This window comes from Sphaeramia orbicularis, chromosome 1 (genome assembly GCF_902148855.1).
Source record: "Sphaeramia orbicularis chromosome 1, fSphaOr1.1, whole genome shotgun sequence".
Classification (NCBI taxonomy): domain Eukaryota; kingdom Metazoa; phylum Chordata; class Actinopteri; order Kurtiformes; family Apogonidae; genus Sphaeramia; species Sphaeramia orbicularis.
In genome coordinates, this window is record NC_043957.1 from 30,541,399 (window position 1) to 30,564,390 (window position 22,992).

The 22,992-nt window shown below is 38.0% G+C and overlaps 2 protein-coding genes across 5 annotated transcripts; both read left to right on the plus strand.

The window, feature by feature from the left end:
- Positions 1–1,335: 1,335 nt before the first annotated feature.
- Positions 1,336–14,081, plus strand: zfyve27 (zinc finger, FYVE domain containing 27). 3 transcript variants are annotated; one of them, XM_030140794.1, is made up of 14 exons: positions 1,336–1,665; positions 4,892–5,129; positions 5,240–5,310; positions 5,403–5,589; positions 6,202–6,297; positions 6,608–6,720; positions 6,805–6,923; positions 8,682–8,753; positions 10,021–10,041; positions 10,278–10,298; positions 11,670–11,811; positions 11,967–12,013; positions 12,131–12,212; positions 12,307–14,081. In XM_030140794.1, exons 2-14 carry the CDS (start codon positions 4,894–4,896, stop codon positions 12,375–12,377), a joined length of 1,278 nt encoding a protein of 425 aa, XP_029996654.1. In that variant the 5' UTR covers positions 1,336–1,665; positions 4,892–4,893; the 3' UTR covers positions 12,378–14,081. The 3 variants fall into 3 exon arrangements, with proteins under 3 accessions (XP_029996654.1, XP_029996669.1, XP_029996662.1); XM_030140802.1 differs by lacking the exon at positions 10,278–10,298 and having other exon boundaries at positions 1,337–1,665; XM_030140809.1 differs by lacking the exons at positions 10,021–10,041; positions 10,278–10,298.
- Positions 14,082–14,453: 372 nt separating this feature from the next.
- Positions 14,454–21,670, plus strand: golga7ba (golgin A7 family, member Ba). Of its 2 annotated transcripts, XM_030135362.1 has the most exons (6): positions 14,454–14,542; positions 16,407–16,532; positions 17,811–17,963; positions 18,083–18,184; positions 19,652–19,739; positions 20,835–21,670. In XM_030135362.1, the coding sequence occupies exons 1-5, from the start codon at positions 14,531–14,533 to the stop codon at positions 19,733–19,735; spliced, it is 477 nt and encodes a 158-aa protein (XP_029991222.1). In that variant the 5' UTR covers positions 14,454–14,530; the 3' UTR covers positions 19,736–19,739; positions 20,835–21,670. The 2 variants fall into 2 exon arrangements, with proteins under 2 accessions (XP_029991222.1, XP_029991213.1); XM_030135353.1 differs by lacking the exon at positions 20,835–21,670 and having other exon boundaries at positions 19,652–20,091.
- The last annotated feature ends 1,322 nt before the right edge of the window (positions 21,671–22,992 follow it).

Below are 22,992 nucleotides of genomic sequence, written 5' to 3' on the forward strand. Positions count from 1 at the left end.
TATTTCAGTGAACTGAGAATCTCATCTTTCTATTATACACTCCACTGAAGTCCAGTGTGATTGACAGCCGAAGTTAGAGGCCATTCACAATGCAATGAATGCACACATGTTGGATTGAACTGGATCAGTCCTTTGTACCTCAACTTGTGCAAACAGCATAATCAGCTGGATCCCTCCTCTGTCAACTTTTACTAACCAATAGGCAGTCTGGAATCACTAAGGCCCTCCCTATTCCAGTTTTATCTGGAGTACTGTGGTACAGCTGGACAGGAATGGTTTTACTGCATGGCATCAATAAAAAGATATACCAAGAAAGAAAGAAAGAAAGAAAGAAAGAAAGAAAGAAAGAAAGAAAGAAAGAAATACACATTATGGAAATATAATATAATATAATATTAATATAATATAATATAATATAATATAATATAATATAATATAATATAATATAATATAATATAATATAATATAATATAATATCCCCACAACCCTAGTGGGGATAAAGTGGGTTCAGATGATGAATAAAAAAAAAAGCATCTGAAAAGGACTCTAATTCATGAAACAATGTAAGGCTGTATATCATTTTTTGATTTGTATTTGATGATTTGTAATTTGATTTGCTTTTTTTTTTTTTTTTTGCTTTTACTTTAGTTTATTATTTCAGTTATTGTATTTTTAATTCTTTTATCTCTTTTTTTTCCCCTTGTGTATTGTTTATTTCTGGGGAGGTATTCACATAAGCCTTTTTTGGCTTCTATCCTCTCCTCCACAATGATGTTAATTGTTTGAATGTTGATGTTTTTGTTTTTTGTTTTTTCTTTAATTTTTTTTCTTGCTGTTTTATGATGTGCAAATAAATTAAATAAATAAATAAATAAATGAAAAAAATAAAATAAAATGAATAATATAATATTTCACATTTGAGACATTTGGTGAAAATACAATGACAGACAACCTATACATTCAAAAAACAGCATTACAAAATGTCATTTTAGACACGTTTTCTATACTTACCTACTATTTTATTTATATATTCCACTCCTTTCATGTAGCTAAGACTTTGGTAGACCTATTTCAAACACCAAAACACTTAGTCAACATGAGTGAATGTGTGTTTTCACAAGAGATTTGAACATTTTCACAAATCTGACTTCAAACTTTCAGCATTTAGGCTGAACTATTCCTCTCTACAGCGCTCTAGGAAAAAAAGTACCATTATATTATTTACAAGTAATGTAAGAAAGTGTGTAAAAATCGACTCCAGAGGGTGAGAAGACTGGGGTGGAGCTCAGTTTGCTCTGTGATCGATTACCTGGGCTCTGCGTTCCGTGTTCTCTGTGATCAGCTGCTCCTCCTGGTTCAGAGGAGGAAGTGAAATGAGAAAACAGAGCTAACAAAGCTAACCCGGATACCTGCTGTGACCAGACGAAGAAACTGCTTTTATCCTCGAATAACAGGCTGTTTGGTAAGCCGCCTTGTGCTTAGGGGGTTCGGCAGGTGCGGGAGGCCGGGCTGCTGTCATGGTGACCGGGCTGCTGTCATGTTGACCGGGCCGGTTGGACTCGGAGGCTCCTCTTCCTCTCGGCAGATGGTCTCGGCTGGTTCCGCCTGAGCCGCTCTCGTCGCTGCTGCTTCACCCGCTGGCTGTTGTTAAACACCCAGCTCCAGGTGAGTTGGGTTATATTAGACAGACTGATGGAAAAGGGATGGATCTGTCCTCTTGTCAAGCAGAGCCACCTGTCCTGTGTGACGGCAGTGAAGGCCACTTCTAGATGCTTAGTTTCCTTCTGTATTTACGATATCTGATGTTATCGACATTTGTCAGATAATAGGATGTTAAAGGGAAGTGTCACAGACCAAATGACTAAGTGAAAGTTGGTCGCACAGTTTTATGGACTTTGAGGTCATTGCTCACAGGTTTTGTGTTTACTGTTTTGGTTGAGTCTTTCGGCTCTCATCATGTCTACATCAGCTAGTGGTGGAGTACCTCCTTTTCCGGTGTGACACGTGGGTCCTTATCTCAGAAAAACATGAATGCAAGTAATGATGACAGACAGATATTTTTGTTTCATTTGCAGTTTGCCAGCATTAATTTAAACGGGTCATATTTTGCTAAACCCACTCTTTGGTTCATTTATTTGTGTATTTGGACCCAAATAGTTCAAAAAGTTTGAATTTGAACCCTCCAGGTGCTGCAAAGCTATCTTTATATTCATTTTGACAAAAATTGAGTGGATTTCTAAAACCTGTTTTAATTCGTGCTTGTTTTGTTACGTCTACAGGGTGGGGAAGCAAAATTTACAATGAACATTTAGTTGTTTTTTCTCAGCAGGCACTACGTCAGTTGTTTTGAAACCAAACATATATTGATGTCATAATCATACCTAACACTATTATCCATACCTTTTCAGAAACTTTTGCCCATATGAGTAATCAGGAAAGCAAACGTCAAAGAGTGTGTGATTTGCTGAATGCACTCGTCACACCAAAGGAGATTTCAAAAATAGTTGGAGTGTCCATAAAGACTGTTTATAATTTAAAGAAGAGAATGACTATGAGCAAAACTATTACGAGAAAGTCTGGAAGATACTATTAAAGAAGAATGGGAGAAGTTGTCACCCGAATATTTGAGGAACACTTGCGCAAGTTTCAGGAAGCGTGTGAAGGCAGTTATTGAGAAAGAAGGAGGACACATAGAAAAAAAAAAACATTTTCTATCATGTAAATTTTCTTGTGGCAAATAAATTCTCATGACTTTCAATAAACTAACTGGTCATACACTGTCTTTCAATCCCTGCCTCAAAATATTGTAAATTTTGCTTCCCCACCCTGTATAACTAGTTACGTCACAACATTTGCACATATAAGGTCAAGACTACCGACGAACATTTCTCTGAGTACGCCGAAAGTGTTTGTCAGCAGCAGCGGTTGTTGTCCAAACTGAAAATATATCCAAACTTTGAGCCGATTACCTAAAATGTTCAGTTGTTGGTTGAACAGGACAGAGCAGCACAGCCAACAACCTGGAGGGGGTGGGGCCTGAAGTGGCTCATTTGCATTTAAAGGGCCAGCGTTCAAAACAACCTTTCTGGTGTCATTAGTCATTTGTGGGCGGCCATGGCTCAGATGGGAGAGCGGGTTGTCCAGTAACCAAAGGTTGGCGGTTCGAATCCCGCTCTGTCCCAGTCATGTGCTGTTGTGTCCTTGGCATATGAGTGTTTGGTGGTGGTCGGAGAGGCCGTAGGCGCAGATTGGCAGCCACGCTTCTGTCAACCTGCAGCTGTGACTTCAAATGTAGTTTACCACCACCAGAGGGAGAATGTGAGAGTGAAAGAATAATGGATCCACTGTGCACTTTGAGTGTGCAATCATAGAAAAGCGCTATATAAATCTAATCCATTATTACTCAGAAATAGGGTTGAAGGTGGAGTTGAATTAATGAAGAATTCAGGCCCAATCATAGCATTTACAGTTTATGTAGAGAGGTTTATGTAGGGAAAAATGCATAATTCAAATGCATAATTCTATTTAAAAAAAAACAAAACTAAATATCACTCTTTTAAAAATGAATTTTGCGAGATAAGAATGCTAAGATAAAGATACTTTATTGTCAATGTACATAATGTACAATGAAATTTAGGTGTACTGTCAGGATGCGGAGTCATAAATAGTAATAATAACTATAACAATATAATAAAAACAAAATATGCATCACTCACATATCAACATCCATTCATTTGCTCACACATCAACATTCATTCATTTATCACACAGTTACAGTGACACAGTTACAGTGAGTTATTAATACACTATAGTCAGGTGTTTCACCAACACCTAAAAAGCTGTTAACTTGGCCTGTTTCATCTACATCACATTGCATGATTGTGGTCATGTGGAAGCTGACAGGTAGCTAGGATAACAGTACGCAACTTTAAGTGTGTAGTCCTAATTACGCATTTTTACAGTCTTATTCTTCAATGGTTATATGACAAACTGCGACTATACTGACATGTAAAACTATTTTCTGAATTTGCACACATGACATTATACGTGTTATTTGTTACATAATTCAAATGAGATCAAAACATTTTTTATCTTGGCATTGATTTGAAAATATAGTTTTTCCAAAGTAAAGTCCCATTAGGAACAAGTGGGAAGGGTGGGACTTGGCCTCTGTCTGAGCTGATATGCAAAGTTCATTGCTGGGATTAGTAGGGAGCCAACACAGAGCTGAAAGATAATCAACCTCTTAATAGCAGTGATAATTAAATTGACATAAACATGACTCTGAATTAATAATAATTGTCCAAAGTGTGTATTAGAAGTAATAAGCATGTCAGATGAACTTACTGCAGTTTTAACTATGTTGCATATGTTGATACACTTGTGTATTGTGATATTTAGTTGCATAGATATGTAGACAGTATTGAGATATATTGAATCCTAACCCCTTTATCAGATTTAGATGACCTCAGATGAACTTTATTAATCTCCAGGGAAATTCATGATAATGATTGTTTCAACATGTTCCCTTAGGCTAGTTTTAAGGTGAGGCTACATGTTGCAGATCATTTTCATCGTCCTTCACACTGACAGTCTGCTTCCACTTAAGACTTGCAGAAAAAAATACTTATAAAGTGTACTAGACAAAAGTGCACTTAGTTTATGATGATATATGATATTTTCATAAGTTAAACTCTTACTTTTAAAGTTCACCTTTACCTCATGATAATGTTTCAAGAATGACTTATTTAAATCCTTCTGTCACAAATTATGTTTGAGGAAGCAGAGTTTTAGACAATACTGACTCAGTCTTTTTGTTTGTTCTGCAAAGTCCTTAGTCACAACATGTCACTTCACATGTTGACTGATGATGTTTTCTCTACTTGAGCAGAAATGACACTGCACAGCTCAGGAGGATCCCAGGACCCTTCACAGGGCTCGGTGGAGCGGGGGGAGCTGGTACACTCATTATCCAAAGAGACAGCCGGCTCTCCTGATGCATCTGAGTTGGGGAGCCCGAGGTCTACCCAGAACTTTGACCTTTTCAGCATGGTGGTGTCCTACAAGAGAATGACTCTGTTTCTAGAGCCAGTTGCAGATGCTGTGGAACTGACCCGTTTCCTGCTTGGGTACGGTTGTGTCTGTAGCCCACTTGAGTGTCATATGACATAGAGTAATAGCTCTATGCTTTATGGAGAAAAACCATATTTATATAGATTTTTTTTTTTTTTTTTCTCAGATGGCGGATGCCCCTGTGCTCTCTGCTTGTCTGTGTATTCCTCAATGTTTTTTTCTGCACTGTAAATGAAGGTAAGGTGACTAAGGGTTAGGACTGATATGTTTTTGATATTTTTAAAGAAACTTTAATAATTTATCAATTTATGGTTCCTCTCTGGTGACAGTGGGCTGGCTCTCAGTGGGTGTTGTCGCAGTGTCCTTGCCTGCTGCCTTCGGTTACCTGCAGGACAGGTGTGCGGGCAGAGCTTCAGAGACAGAGCTGCAGAAGAGGCGTTACCATGCTGTGCACCGCAGAGACCTGCACACAGTGCATCTCACCAAACAAGAGGCCATGCTGGAAGTCAAAGACTTGTAAGAAACAGACTTCAGGGGATTTGGATTGTTTGGTCTGTGTGAGAGTTTGTGTAAATGCCTGTGTCCTGTTTGGGGATGTTTGTGTATTTAAACATAATCTAGACTTAAATTTGTTTAAAAATGAAACACAACTTCACCTTGTCTTGAATTGGACACTATTCATTTTGTTGTTTGCTAACACACACTTTTAAAGAATAAAAACTGTTTCCAAACACACAGTTTTCAAATGTAATGTTTCTGGATGTACATTTTTGGAAAACTTCTAAGTTAATGATAATGTTTTAATGACACTTTCAAATTTTCAACCTGTGCATGTATTGTGCATTGCTGCTTTGCACACAAATTATATACTTTGGTCAAAAACTCCACATAGTACTTTAAAACATGCATGCTTGGTTTTATACCCTCATTAAGTAGACTATTTCTGAAAAAAGAAATGTTTTCTTATCAATCAAAATAAATGGGTTAACCTTTTCTTAGACAGTATAGAACTGTGACCAGCTGTCAGGGATATGTGATCATTTTAAAACATGTTAAAGTACAGGTTAGAGTGTAAACGTGTTCTTTCTGTGTGTTTATGGTTGTGCTCATGTTTCTTACTCTTTCCAGGTTAAAGCGCCTAGATGACATGCTGTCATCAGCCTGTACATCAGCAGAAGCTGTTTACAAGGTCTTGTACTGGGATAATCACACAAAGTCATCAAGGTCTGGATCTACACACACACACACACACACACACACACACGCACACACACACACACACACACTACTATTAAATCCATTTACACTGACTTGCTGATCTGACACAGCAATGTACAGAAAACTACAGATAATGTTTTTGCATTCAATACAAATAATGTAATAGGAATATTATGAAATATGATGTTTTGTCAATATGTGTGTAATGAAAACATTGATATTTGGAAACCGAGTAGAATTAAATCTGACTCTGTTCATAAGGATGTGTAAACATGTAGTCACTCACATTGTGGTTTGTCTGAACATTCCTCTCCAGATTCTATGGAGTTCTATTAATAGTGGTTTGTCTGCTCTACATTACTCCTGTGGGTTGGGTGCTTGCTGGGCTCAACAGCGCCATCTTTCTGTGGAATAGAGACTTCTGCCGAGGTTAGCTATCAGGCAGCATAATGGAAGAACAGCGTAATCTCTTTCAGTGCAGCTGAAGTGAAGTACTTTCTCCTGTGGTTCCAGTTCTAATGGACCTAAGGAAGCTGTTCCATATGGGCCCGGTCCAGGCCTCAGAGGGGCTTTGTGAAGAACAGGAGCAGGGCAACGTGTTGGACAGTACACCCACACCAACTAGTCTGGAGGTGAGAGGGAGGAACACTGAGCTGCCTTTGAACACTAAAGTATTTAGATTGTGATTTACATTAAAACCAACCATGGCTATAAGCTTCTTATCTGCTTTATCCCCTGCTGTTACTGAATCTATCCTGTTCCATAATGCAAACCAAAGTATACATTTGCTTCACCCTTTTTAATCACCTCACTTACAGTCTTGCAGTATATAAAATCTCAGTTGTGATTTTACACTGAACAAAATATAAACGCACCACTTTTGTTTTTGCTCCCATTTTTCATGAGCTGAACTCAAAGATCTAAAACTTTTTCTGTGTACACACAAGGTTTATTTCTCTCAAATATTGTTCACAAATCTGTCTAAATTTGTGTTAGTGAACACTTCTTCTTTGCTGAGATAATCCATCCACCTCACAGGTGTGGCATATCAAGATACTGATTAGACAGCATGATTTTTGCACAGGTGTGCCTTAGGCTGGCCACAATAAAAGGCCACTCCAAAATGTGCAGTTTTATCACAAAGCACAATACCACAGACGTCACAAGTTTTGAGGGAATATGCAATTGGCATGCTGACTTCAGGAATCTCCACCAGAGCTTTTGCCTGTGAATTGAATGTTCATTTCTCTACCATAAGCCATCTCCAGAGCTGTTTCAGAGAATTCATGAAGAAGACTGTGCGAGGAAAATGGTGGTCACACCAAATACTGACTGGTTTTCTGACCCCCCTGGACCACCCTACACAGTAAAACTGCACATTTTAGAGTGGCCTTTTATTGTGGCCAGCCTAAGTCACACCTGTGCAATAATCATGCTGTCTAATCAGCATCTTGATATGCCACACCTGTGAGGTGGATGGATTATCTCAGCAAAGGACAAAGGAGAAGTGCTCACTAACACAGATTTAGACAAATTTATGAACAATATTTGAGAGAAATAGGCCTTTTGTGTACATAGAAAAAGTTTTAGATCTTTGAGTTCAGCTCATGAAAAATGGGAGCAAAAACAAAAGTGGTGCGTTTATATTTTTGTTCAGTGTATTTACAAGCAGAGGCTAAACAGGCGCTCAGATTAATGTAACTTTATCATCCTACTGCCTATCGATATGGATCATTACTACATTACATACATTACTTACCTAAGCAAATAGTGCCTTCCATTGGATAATTACTGCAGTTATTAGTTTGTTTCAGCTGTAACAAGTTCTGTAACATAGATAGATAGATAGATAGATAGATAGATAGATAGATAGATAGATAGATAGATAGATAGATAGATAGATGTTCATTTTATATGTTTACACATTCAGGTACATAGGAATTATTATGCAGTGTGAGTAGCTTCTCATTTTTTAAACAAGCTTCAGGTTGATCGAGACCATAAAGACTGGACTGTGTCTCAACAGAAAAAGGTGAGAAGAGAGGTAGATGAAGTGATTACCCATCATGCCTAGCACCTACAGTGCAAGCCTGTGGGGGCAGTGTCATGATCTGGGGCTACTTTAGTTGGCCAGGTCTCAGTTCAGCAATGTTATGTATGTACATATAAAGGTTTTGGCATTGCATAAGCTTATCAAAACAATGCCACCATGAATGCATGCCATAATCAAGCTAAGGCTGAATATCAAAGCATTGAACTTTTTTGTGGCTGGCTGTGTGTTAATAGGCATCAGTGAGGCTGATCCTGGACCACCAGGGATGTGTGAGCCTTCAGTGTTGTACTCTGCACCTCTGCATTTCTATATTAAAATGTGTGTGTGTGTTTAACAGGACTTGTCTCCTGGAAGTGTAGAAGAAGCAGAGGAGGCAGAACCTGATGATGAGTTTAAAGATGCTATTGAGGTAATGACAGTTCTTAAACCTGGTCCACTATGGATCTGTATAATACATCCTCTATATCTTTATTGCTGGCTGTCTTTGCTTTTCAGTTAAAATACAATATGTATAATTTCTTCATTGAGATGTCTACAATGACCACTTAGATCATATATATTCTGTTGACATGAGTGGTTTCATTATATCAAATATGTCCAAATTTAGGGAAATCTTAGAATTTTATCCAGTGTAGCGGCCCATATTATTAGATCATCTGTCAGTGCAACGTATTCTCATTTTTAACACGGAACGATCACATTGAGTACATTTCATTCGAATGATAAATTCGTTGTTGTTTCTGCTTGAGCCACTTTCAGTAGATTTTCATTGGCAATAGTGATGAAAACAACAGTTTCCGTCATCCCATGCTACTTCACCACATCATGCGCTGTTATGGACTTGATTCCCTATTTTCCATCTCCTCAACTCCTTGATTGTGACCAGGGATTCAATTTCTGTGTGTTAACTTCAAGAATGTCTACACACAGGTGGCTTCATTGTTGAAGTCCTTTTGTCAGACATACCTGTCATGTATAAAAGACACATGACTGATGTCTGTCTGTCTGTTTTCATCATTCAGAGAAAGTATTTGGTTTTCTGTTTGTTTTTAATAATCAAGTGGACAATCAAACCTGTGTGTGATACATAAAATGTCTAACATGTGTGCATCACCTACTGATACATTTGACCATGTTGTGAACTGAATTAATGAAGTTAATCCTAAATTTCCATAGAACTGTACTTTTAGAGATCATAAAATACATCAGTAAATTACAACAAAATAATAGACTAATGATGCAGCTATTCTACACATCATATTTAACTGACCTCTGGCCCAGAGGAGACGATATCTAAATATTTTTACCTCCAATCATCTGTCCTCTGGTCTCCTCCTTGAGTCCTTTATACACTTCTCTGGTAGGAGGAGCTAAAACATGAGGTGAGGATCTGCAGCGCTATAACCTTCAAACTGAGAATCTTGTTCTGTCATTCATTATTACTTTTGATAGAGACCTGTGTGTTTTCCAAGCACACAATTTTGTTTTCTTTTCATGCAAACACTTACCCAGATACTCAAATCTGTTTGTGTGTGTGCCATTTGTCATGACCTTTACATTTGTAGTTTTAATAAGGATTGCACAGCTGGTTGCCACATTGTGAAAAATCCACCTCTCACTCTGACGACATATTCTGTTACTTCCTTTTTTTTTCCTCTGCTGTCTTCTGAATGCAGGAACACTCAGTTTCCTTGCAGGTGAGTGTCTTCCCTCCCCTCAGTTTAGAAGAGACTAGTTGTGAGCATGCATTAAAAGAGCTACTAAATGACACATGAACACCTGTGTTGTGTGTTGTACACTTGTGTGAGTTCCACATGTGGTGTAGTTGCCACCTGCATTCCTCTTTTAATGTATGCTCCTGGTGTGTTTCTGTGTATGTAGATTTCCGTACACATGGGTAACATTGTTCTCATGTGTTCTGCTTTCCATTAAGGAAACCCCTTTGGTACTAGTGGTAAGTGGATTTCTTAGTGTCATCCATCCATCCATTTACAAGCTTGTCCTCAACTATTGATCACTGATTGTCTTAAAGGATGCTCATTCTTTATATTAAGACGTGATGTTGAGAGTAAAGGCATTTTGCGTCTTTAACCAGCAATGAATTTTTTTTTTTTTTATTATATTACTGCCCCTGCCCAAGAGGGCCTCGTCCATTCCGTCTGTCAATTCGAGATTTTTATCCAACAGATTTCTCAGACACCGATTCTTTTCAAATTTCACACACGTTCTTTACATATGCCTTTTTTTCCAGATTTTTGAAAAGTTTTTGAAAAGGTTGAAAATTAAGACTCAAAATTAATCTCTGGGTAGGCAGGATATCAGTGAAGGGTGTGTGCGACCGGGTGGGGGTATTAAAATTAGAGGGTGTTGACTTTTCAAAAGTATTTTCTTATTAATTTAGTCACAGTATGTGATATGTGTAAGAGTAGAATTACACATACTATAAATGAGACTTTAAAATAAGTAGTTTTTGATGTGCTTTTTCCCCTTTTGTTAGAAAACTGGCTGCAAACATAGCAAAAACAACCCCTGAATTAATGCTTCTGATACCTTTTGGATGGATGAATTTCTTACTCTTTCCATCGTAATCCTCGGCTTATTACATGGCTTTGTAGAATATGCAGTGCTCCATTATTCACATAGTCTGTTATCTATTAGAAACCGTTTTGATCGTAAACTCTGAAAATTGTTTTAAATCAATAAAATCACTTTTACACCTCATTTCTCGTTCTTTAGTAAACAGCCGTGTAATAAGCAGCATAATGTACAGAGAACTGGTTGGTGTTGTGAATTAAACTCCTTCTGGGTGGTTAAAGACCCTTCATCATCCTGTTGGGGTTTATTTCATACACTGTACATTATCCCTCCCAATGTTTTCTCACTCTCCATTTCTCTTGGATGTCATAGAGTATGAAGTTGTTGCTGCACATTTCAGTGGATTGAGTTGTATTAATCTGGATGTTTTCATGACCCTTGTTTATTTCATGGTCCTTGGTGCGTCATTGCATTACAGAAAAGATGGAAATAAGTCGGTCTCTTAGCTTTAATTATGTCCCTGTCTTTGGCAAATGGATGGAGTCCAAGCTTGTGTTTTTTTGTGTTGATAAATTAATTGTTTAGCTCGTTCTCATCTTGGCATGGTTTACTAGAAGTTCTCTTACTTGTCATCATCATTCTTGGTTTATTTGCCAAACACCTATCTCTCAAACTGGTTGAAATCCTCATAATGTGTTTCATCCTTTTATGCCATCAGCCTCAATTAATTGTCTTATGCTGAATGTAATGGGCCTTGTCTTTGTCCCTCCCTTTCTTTGTTCTCCCCCAGGAGGATGACGACGGGCCTCTGGGAGCCCCGGAGTATGACACCATTTCTGAAAATGGTCTGTTGAGTCGCAATGAACCAATACGCAGTAAGGTGTCCAAGCTGACGGAGAGGCTGCGTAAGCGCTACCCCACCACTAGCACAGGTCAGTGTGCTCTGACTCATCCACTGATATTTTTTCTTTTATGGAACAGAAGTAATGAAAGAGGGTCTTTTTTCTCACATTTTGGCTCTGAACAACGCTGAACTGCAATTTGTTGTCATTTTACACCCTATTTTGTATTATTTATCTATTTAAAGGTAACTGTTCAAGCTGCAGTGCTGTCTTCTCAGTCCTGAAGAAAAGGGTGAGAATATAAAATTGTTCTAAATGTGTCTGTAGGGATCACCCTCTCACCTCATTTTATTTCAGTGTTAACATTTGTATTGGCCAAAGCTTCAATGTGATGTCACTTCTGTTGCAGAGAAACTGCAGTAACTGTGGTAACAGCTTCTGTTCGAGATGCTGTTCATTTAAGGTGCTGAGATCTTTCATGGGGGCAACCGGTGAGCAGAGATTTTCACTTTGAGACACTTGAACACAGTCATGGTACAGCATTATATCCTGGCTCTTCATTCCCTCTTGTCTTTTCTTCTTCAGCTCCAGAGGCTCAAAGAGAGACTGTGTTTGTTTGTGCTGCCTGTAATTGCTCGCTCATCAAGTTACAGTGAGATGACATGTTTGTCTCGTCTCCCAGTGGTCAGTGGAAAGTCATTCACTGTGTCATCGTCACCCCCCCCCCCCACCAAAAAAACCTTTGTTAAGACGTTTGCTGTTGACATACCTCCCATATCAAAGTCTTCTTCTTCCATTTTGCTTTTTTCAGTTGCAGCCCCCTTCCCTTTAACTACTCATGTTGCTTATGTGACTTCTACGGTATTATGTTACATATTTCCCATCTACAATCAAGAAGTGGACCTTATCAGTCATTGAGACTTACTATGGAGCAAAATGACTCTAAAAGTAAAGGACCTTGTTTCCTTCCCCTATGCTGCACAAGCATGCAGGGTGGCGGCCAGGATCATGGTGGCGTTTGCTAACAGTTTTTAGGATGCCAGTGGTTTTGGTTTTGCATGCTTTGCTGATCTGCAACATTGAATCCTCTTGAATGTTGATATCTTCAAACTGCAGCCCAGTGTAGCAGTCTACCTGTCCTGCCCTACTGTAATAACGCTGAACTAAAGGCTGTTTGGAGGGGTTTGTTATGAACAAATTACTGAACAAAATGATGGGTCAGTGACCAAAAATAGCTCTGCGCTAGACGTTGTGCAGACTGCACAGCTGAACTTGTCAAAATTTTCACACTGTCCACAAATTCATTCTCACCAGCTGTTCTACAGTGTCATGTTGTCAGTTTGTAGTCAGTGCTCATTTAACAGGTAAAAACTGTCAGAACGCTGTTCATTGTGTTTATTTCTTTGTTTAATCACCTTTTTCTTGCATTGTGATGGCAACATACAACAATTTGTGGTTCAGTATAGATACTAGCACTAGCATAGTCTGCACTAAGACTATTTTTATAGAAACAGTTTTTAAGTAAGAACAGTGGGTTTACCCATACAAAGTGTTGCCATCAATTATCAAGCTGTAATTTAACAGGCTATTGTAACCCTTAAAAGTGCAGGTCTTTCCTTTAGGAGGTGGAGGGGGGTCTGACAGTTTTGACTGGTAGTTCAGAATCTACTGTAGTAGCAGTATGTGATCCTTTAACCTGTGCCTCCGTCAGCTGGTGTGGACATTAGAAACAGACTTCAAGTCAATAAAGACACACCGGCATATTAGAGTACACACTGGTCTACATGTTTGATGGTTCCCATCAGTCCATGAGGATTAGAAGCCTGGGCTGGAATGAGGCTATGTGAAAGTTTTGACAGCGCAGTTGTCCAGCTCTACTTACATAGTTCTTAGTTTTGGTTTTATCCATCATTGGTTCATCATGATGATTGAGATGATAATCACATCTTTGAGTATACAAGCACAAGAGATTGTGTGCAACATATCTAACTGGTTTGAAGTAGACCCAACTGGATTAAAAACATCTAAATGGACTGAGCAGTCACTGAAACATGGATCATGTTGTGAGCAGGGCTTACAGGAAAAGGTTTTGAAGCAGTGAAGCCCAAAACACGAATCTGGAGGAAAAGTTGTTTTAATCCTGATTCAGACACAGATGATTGTAATTGTTTGCTCTGCTTTTATTGTTATCATGTGTAAACTGTTACTGTAAATTGTTCTACTATATATCTAATATATTTAATTTAAAATCCCTGGAAAGTACAATTTATTACTTGATCAGATCATTATTTCTGTGTTTATTGCCCTTGATTTTATGGTTCTTATATTCTATTATTGAAATAAACTCTGTGATGATTTAATTACATTCATAAATGTGTGGGTTTTTTTTTTTTTAATATTTCCTTATTTCTATCTATCTATCTATCTATCTATCTATCTATCTATCTATCTATCTATCTATCTATCTATCTATCTATCTATCTATCTATCTATCTATCTATCTATCTATCTATCTATCTATCTATCTATCGCTTCTGATTTGCTGCTCAGACATGACAGGCATTTTTATTATTTGACTATTTACACTATTTTTGGTCATAGATAGATAGATAGATAGATAGATTCCCACCCATCACCAGATGAACTGTAGGTTGTGACTTCAGACTCCGTGGGTCGTGGTGACCCGCTCCGTGCACTCGGCAGGCTTGGCCCCGCCCCTCTACTCCCCCTCCCTCCACTCCGCGCTCTTGTCCCACTAAAGCGATTTCAGCGCGTGCAGGGACTCGTCCCCACGGACACGGATGGCAACATGGCGACAGAGGTAAGACAGACGTATTATCTGTTTAATTTCCTGCCGACCTTTCATTTTGCAGCGTGTATACATATATGTTTCCCGTGGTTACATTAACGGAGAGCGCGTGCGGTGAACGTCTCATCGGGGACGTTTCGGCTCCACTCGGTTCAGCTTCGCCCCTCTGCTGATTCAGTTGCGGCTCAGTTGGATCACAACCGACGACTGTGCCCTACATTATCACACCCGTTTCGTGCTGGTTGGAGGGGAGGTTATTAATTAAATGCCCCTCCCGTGGACCACATTTTGGGCTTTTGGAAAACCACAAACAGCTGAGTGGAAATAAAAAAAAATCAACTAAGCTGCTCGTTATAGACGCAGAAATGGGGCAGAAACACCGGATCGCCACTCCTCCCGCAATGTTAAGCTGTTTTGGTGAAAGCAGATCTGTTTTGTCTGTTGAGACGCCTCGTTAATCCGGTGACAGGCCACGATGATGACCACACACACTAAAACACACACACTAACACACACACACGCACACGGAGGTACAGCGTTCAGCACCATGGACAGACGCCACGACGCACTGACACCCACACTGCGTCTTTATCCTCAACCGAGAATTCTGTCAAAACCAAACAAATCAACCTGATTCATAAAAGTAACATTTGGGTCAGTCCTGTTATCCAGTCACTCTTCTACATCTGTGATTTACTGATTCATATTGTCACCAAAATGAGCCACAGAATTATAACAAATGGCCAAAATAATATATTTAAGTCTTCTTTATTGCTCTTGCATTTGTATTTTTAACACCTCTTCATTGACATATGCATTCAGTTTTATCATGTCAGTGCACAAGTTCCACAAGAAGTATAAAGTATTAGATTGTATGTTATATCCAACTCACCATATTGTTCCCCACGTGTCTTTGAACTCATCTTCCTGCCTGAAAGACTATTGCATTGAAATCATCTTCTTCTTCTTCCTCAAACATCATCTTTGCAACTAACCTAAGCCTCAGCCAACTACTTCTTTAAAAGATTTTTTGTAAAGCACATGTGACAAAGGTGTGTTAATCTGAAAAAGGTCCAGTCACTAAATGTTGATCACTTAAATGGTCAAAGTATGTCTAAATGTTTTTTTGTTTTTGTTTTTGTTTTTGTTTTTTGTTTTTTTAAGAATTGTGGGTCAAAATGTTACCAGATAACAGGAATTTTACTGTTGTCCATAAAGTTGGAATGGAATATTTCTTCTCATTTAATTATTGTGATAATGTGATTTAGTCTTGATGGATGAAGTGTAACTGGGACTCAGTATGTAATCATTGAACCAGGTTAAAGGTGATTACTTATGTGTATAAATAGGAATAAAAATAAGAATGTGTCTGAAAACAAAATTATTCCAACTATATAGGTAATAGTGTATTTATAATGCCACTCCAAATTTCTACATTATTTTGGTGTCGCATTAACTTGTCTAAATGATCGGTCTGCTTTATCTTGTTCCACCCCATCGATCTGTTGTGGGCTGTAGTGAAATGTTGTCCCATCTCCTACAAGCTCTACTTCCCTTTGAGACCAGAGGAAAAGAGAGGGAGACAATGAAATGCGCGTGCACGGAAAAGATAGTATGTCCAAAAGCTGGGCTCTGTTCCAACAGGCAACAAGGCAGAGATGAGTGCAGACACTGAGCCACAAAGTGATTGATCACATTCTGCCCACTCCTCCTCCATCACCATCAGCCACTTCTAAAAAACGGAAACATCAGCTGCTGTTTGCACACATTTACAACAGAGCAGGTGCACAGAGAGATGCAGTGCATTGTGTCTCGGAGGACTCATTAAGGAGATACTGTGTCCACCTTCATTGTCTTATGGGTGATTTGTCCCCAGTTCCACAACCTGCAGGAGTTGAGGCACAGCGCGTCTTTGGCCAACAAAGTCTTTATCCAGAGGGACTACAGCGAAGGGACCACCTGCAAGTTTCAGACCAAGTTTCCATCTGAGCTGGAGAGCCGGGTGAGGAGATATTTTTTTTAATATAGTGTTTTCATGTCCTGTCCTTACTTTCCCTGCCAGCTGTCATTCATTCATTCATTCATTCATTCATTCATTCATTCAAGCTTCACTCATCTCAAAATACAGTGATTTACTTGTACAAGCAAAAATGATGAAACCAGTAAAAAGACAATCCAATAAGTGATAAAAACCTTAAGACTACTTGACATTCAGTAAAACAATACAATAAAACTATAAAAAGTCACTGAAGCAATAAAAATGTATTTCAAATAATATTAAGGATAAAAATCAAGCAAGTATTATGGTAGGGGGATCTAACAGGAAAAATGGGATGTACTATTCATAATTATGTTTTCACTGGTGTATAGTCACAGTAAATTCCAGAGAATCCCTGATCACCATTCACGGTCAACCATATCCAAAGTATACATTTTGGTTATCTATACTTCACTGATGTAATTATTTTTCAGCCGACTTTTGACTTCTGCTCCTTACATTTTCATTCAATTCTCTGTACTGTCTACTCCTTAATTTTAAAAATAGCCTTGTTACTCCTATTTCATTTCAGCTTGTTTTCATTCCGGCTTGTCATCATTCAAATAAAATAAAACTATCCAGATAGAGTGAATTTGACTGTGGTTGGATGAGAAGTATAAACATGTACTATTCCGACATCCTATTGGTTTGTACACAATCCATCGCACCTGACTTTTTGCACCATTCCAATACTTATATTCAACTAGTCATCATACCTTCTGCTCCATGGAACACATGTTAATGCTCAGTAGGACACATATATGGTTCTTACATTTGCATTGGACTAAAATGTGTGCATTTTCAAAGGGCATATATCAGCGGTGGATGTTTGGGCCTTTATGAGTTAAATGAATCACAACATCTTGTGTGTGTGAACCCTTTGTGATCAGAACATTTACATTAAACAGAGTCACTAATGATTAACAATACTAAATGAAAAATGAATAGAAGCCTTTGTGGTATTTGTTAGCTCAGGTACAGTCACACATCTTATTTATCACCAATATAATCCTATTTCTGGTTTTGTAAGATTTTGCCTGAGAGTGGGAGGATTTTTGCAGAGTTATTAACACTCAAGTCAGATAAAATATGATGTACTGTATTGTTACTGCAGAGAAATTTGGCTTGAAGAATGGTGCGCCATATGACTCCAATCGCATAAATAGAAACAGTGCAATCCTGTTATATTTTCTGAGAACTCTGTTACCACATTCAGTTCTCATTATTCTGTTCTGTGTCCAGATTGAACGGACACTGTTTGAGGACACTGTGAAGACGCTGAATAACTACTATGCAGAGGCAGAAAAGATCGGAGGCCAGTCGTACCTGGAGGGATGTTTGGCCTGTGCTACAGCCTATCTGATCTTCCTCTGCATGGAGACGCGCTATGAGAAGGTCAGACCGGTGAAATCTACTGTAACCTGATGCGCATTTAAGTGTGATGTTTGGACATGTCTATTACAGACTTAACATACACTAGGATGACATGCCTTTTTCCTCTTGTGACATTTCAGGTGCTGAAGAAGATAGCCAAGTACATTCAGGAGCAGAATGAGAAGATCTACGCTCCCAGAGGTCTGCTCATCACAGATCCCATCGAGAGGGGAATGCGTGTTGTATCCTTTCCACTGTAGGGGATTAACATGTAACAGCTTTACATAAGGAAAAAAATGTGTCATCAGATTTGCAAAAAAATTTAAATGTTGTTGATACATCTGGATACACTGCTTTTAGTAAAACAGTTACATGCAGAATTCATAGAATTTTTGTGTGATCAAGGACAAATTACATTAATCTGAATTAAAATAGCTGCATTATTTACTACATTTTTTATGCTAAAATATACATCTAGCTGTTTTATTTGTATTTTCAATGTAATGCACACAAAACATCAATCTACATATGGATAAAATTTGAAAAACAAAATCTTTAAATACCACAATTTTTTTATGCTTTTGAGAAACAAAATAGTTAATTTCATGATAAAATGTAATTGTTAATACATCTAGTGGAAATAGATTTGATGAATAATTATGAATGAGAAAACAAAGCATCATTGCTGAGTCATTATAATACACATATTAGATTCAGCCAGCAGCACAATACTACTGTATATGAAGAACTATGAAGAGAATTGTTAAAATAATTGCTCATATATGACCAATACAACTGGGTCAGGGAACAGTTTTGGGTTTTATGACTAACTCACTTTTACATCTCTTTGCCCCTCAATAAACAGCTCAGGTAGTGTGTGATTGTATTAAAATACAGTGTTCATATAACTGTAGTAGATTAAAGTAGTAGTAAGTGGATACAGTTGTAGAAATTCCTTTTTTTGCTAAACATTTACAGGCCATTTGGAAATCCACCTACAGATCATTTTAGTAGTGTCTAAGTCAGTGTTTTTCAACCTTGGGTTTGGGACCCCACGTGGGGTCGCCAGCAATTCAAATAGGGTCGCCTGAAATTTCTAGTAATTGATTAAAACAAAACAAAACAAAAAAATTACAAATAAAAAATATGTGGTAGGTTGAGAGAGACAATCCCAGTACATAAAAGACACGACAGACTGTGAAGCTGAAACTGAAGCACTGTGGTACTGTTTATCTTTCAAATGTTCATTGTGGTCAGTTTCAGATGCTGCAGCTCTTTCATAATTCATAGTTTGAGTTCTTGTTTGTTCAGTATTAATTGTCAGCCTTATAAATCCAAGCTGGACGGACTGTACATATCCTGACCAAGGAAAATCAAATTCTCACGTTGTGCTGTAATCTACACCTGGCTTTTCTGCCTCCGTCCATAATAATATACATTATATAGACTAAATGTCATCTAAAATTAATGTTTATTTGCAACATAGTATAGCAAACTATTACATGATCAAAAACAAATTAATTTTAGCAAAAAAAAAAATTGTCTCCGTTTTGAATGTCTGGTGTCGGCAGAAATTTGTGATGTTAAAATGGGGTCACGAGTCAAAAAAGGTTGGGAACCACTGATATAAGTGTTTAAGTGTTGAGGTTGTCTGCTCATTTAATCATACTCTAAAGCAAACCCTTGATCCTTGACTCCTCTGTGACCAGATAGAGATTTCCATCTATGAGGACCGGGGCTCCAGTGGCTCCAGCTCAGGGAGCAGCTCAGTGTCCGGCAGCACTGCTCGATGACCGGGTACTTCCTAACGCCGAGTCCCCCTTCCCCGATCACTCATAATCCTTAAGGAGATCTTAGAACCACGTTTACTACTTCTGCCCTAAACATTTAGCTCATTTACCCTTAAGCTACGCTCACACAAAGGATTCACTCCTGATTCTCCAGATTCATAAAAATATTGGAGTTGTTTCCACATTCAGTGGTTTAAAAATGCACTTTACTTGCAAATTCATGTGCATGGGTTAACACTAGTGATGTTCGATACCATGGATTTCCTTTACGATCTGATACTGAGTAAAATTCAGGCTAGTATTGGTGATACCGATCCAATACCAATACTTTGTACAAATACACTTAATGTGTGGAAAATCTAAAACAAAAAAACAGCATATTTCAAATCATAACTTCATAAAGAATACAAGACATGAGAGTAATTATTGTTTAATTATTAAGAACTATTATAAAAATGAAAACTTGCATATTAATTGACGTTACATGAATGCGTTAACATGAAACATGAAAATACTGAACATGTAACACTCCAACATTGACACTTTTCCTCATTCACAAGTTTTTGTTAAGGAACGATTACTGTTTTCCCCTTTAGTCTGTTCTGTTTTTTGCTCAGAACTTCTCCTGCCTTTAAAAAGACTCTCTGCTGGTACAGAAGTGGCAGTCATTCCCAGGTATCTCTCTGCTAGTTTGCTTAGGGCTGGGAAGGTCAGTTCATGTTCTTGTCACCAAACCAGTACAGACTGAGTGAGTCAGAGTTAACTGACTGAGAAGCGTGACACAGTACACACTTACCCAGGCGGAAGAAGAAGTAGTTCTCACCAATCGCATATCATTTGGATCAGATCCAAATAGTTTAGCTACTTTCTACTGTGTTCCTGATGTACATTACCTCAAATAACCGAAGTATCAAAAGTACCGATATTTTGATTTGTGAATTGATTCTAGAGTGTAAAGATCTGGTATCGGAGATATTGATGTTTCAGTATCGATCTGCACATCACTAGTTAACACATAAACTATAGGATGCAGTGTCCCAGTGAAAATGTTGCTTGTAAGACTTTGTGTGACCGTACCCTTCTTTCTTTTCTGTCTTTGAAGTTGCCACTACTAAATTAAATCTGGTGGGTGAGAGAGAAAAAGATGCAAAGACGTGACAGAAATAGAGGAAGAAAAATACTGAACCACAAGTGAAGACTACAAGCCTCACCAAACCTCATAGTACCTCAGCCACTGCAGTTGCACCACATGGTCCAGGAAAGCCACAACAAACTGGACCAACTGGAGAACTGGACTCAATTCCATCAACAATGCACATATGCACATAGGCTTTTAAGTATTATCTGTAGCTCTTTATGAGTTTCCAGACCTTAGCAGATGTAGGAAGGATGTATTTAAAGGGCATCACAATTTTTCATCTACTCAGAGCCCATATATATTATAAAAAAGCTGTTCCTCCTTCACCTTCTGCTGTAAATCATGCTGTCTGGTAGCTGATGAATGTCCTCCAGCCTGTCCATGTATATAATGTAGCAGATCTTCCATATTTCTCACATGAAGCCTCTATTTTACATACAGACACATGCACAAAACTAAGAACTAACCTCTTGGTTTCAAAGAGCGAGACCATCTCTTCCTAAATTATGATTATGCAAAAAGATACTGTGCATCAAAAGCAACAGTAAATAGAGAAATGATGGGTCAAAAAGTCTTCCTGAATCATAACAGTCGTGTTTTAAACTAAACCACCCCATCTTTTTATTTCTGAAAAAAACTTCCAAAGAACAATAACTGCCAAAAACTGGTCCACAAATGTGAATGTGTCTTTTATTTTGGTGACATTTTGTGCAAATGCAAACTTTCGTACTGCTTGTTGTTTGATACACATGGCAAAGAGGTAAAAACAATCCGTGTCAAATAAATACTGTTTCATCACAGCTGTGTAGTGTAAATGTTCTTTACCTTTGTTTTTTTCCCCTACATAATAAAATGTCTTTAAATTGGTGCATGCACTTACAATCTGACATTAAAGCCCCTGATTTATTATATGTGTATATTACACACAACCTGGCCTAGAAAAAGGTCCCACATTCTAATATTTAGACTTTAGCTTTGGTTACAGCATGTTTTCACTGTGGCATCCTTTTGATACATTTATACAATATCACATTTATTTGTGATCATGACACTGCCCCCACAGGCTTGTACTGTAGGCACTAGGCATGCTGGGTAATCCCTTCATCTACCTCTCTTCTCACTCTGATACTCCATCTCTCCAACACAGGGTCAATCTGGACTCATCAGACCACAAGACCTTTCTTCATTGAAACACAGTCCAATCTTTTTCTATCAAAATGATCGATGTTTAAGAAATAAGAGGCTACTCACTGCATCAGTTAAAGAATATGTTGCAACTGAAACATATTAATCACTGCACTAAATATCTAATGGGAGGATCTTGAATATTTTCTTCATAGTTTCATTATATCCAGATTTTTTGGCCAGGCTGCATATTTGATTAATAATCAGGTCACAAAACATTGGTTGACACCAAAAAAAATCAGTCACCAACAGTCCAGGCAAACAGTTCAGTAACTTCCCACACATTTTTATCAAAGTGCTAAACCCTGATTCATTCATTGACATATCTATTAAAAAGAACCAAGTGTAAAGACATTAAATTTTACAATTACATTATGTGAAATGGGACACCCTGAGAAGCTGAAGAGCTCAAGTACAGTAGTGGAAAAAGGTTCTCAGACACCCTTAAAATTTTACATAGTCTTAAATATTCTCAAAATATTTGCTGAAAAATCTTTTTTGTGTTCCAAAAGGTGTGGCTGCATCAGACATAAACAGATGCAAATGGTTTTGTGTGTGTGTGTGTGTGTGTGTTTCTTGTTAACAAGAAAAAATAACAAAACTAAATTCTTGATTGTTTCAACATGTCATCCCCCGGATGCGTTTCATTATTTTGCTGAAACATCCAATTTTGACCTTGATGTAAATGAGCACATGCAGAAGGGAGCATGTGGGTTTGGAGAATGAAACAAAACTTGGCAGAGGTCAATGACTTAACCCATAAAGACCCAAACAGCCATCGACGACCACAACCATCTACTGATCTGAATTGTTTAATACCTGTTGATCTACTAATCCTATCAATACATGTAAATAATTGATGTAAAATACAGTTATTCATCTTTTCATGGTCATCAGATATGACCCATTTGGATGTTCAGAGGCTCCATCATCACCG

Coding starts and splice junctions, on each gene's coding strand:
- golga7ba (XM_030135362.1), top strand. Junction 16,533..17,810: donor CATCTGAGCTGGAGAGCCGG/GTGAGGAGATAT, acceptor TTCTGTGTCCAG/ATTGAACGGACACTGTTTGA. Junction 17,964..18,082: donor TGGAGACGCGCTATGAGAAG/GTCAGACCGGTG, acceptor GTGACATTTCAG/GTGCTGAAGAAGATAGCCAA.
- zfyve27 (XM_030140794.1), top strand. CDS start 4,894: ATGACACTGCACAGCTCAGGAGGATCCCAGGACCCTTCACAGGGCTCG. Junction 5,590..6,201: donor ATGCTGGAAGTCAAAGACTT/GTAAGAAACAGA, acceptor TACTCTTTCCAG/GTTAAAGCGCCTAGATGACA. Junction 6,924..8,681: donor CCACACCAACTAGTCTGGAG/GTGAGAGGGAGG, acceptor TGTGTTTAACAG/GACTTGTCTCCTGGAAGTGT.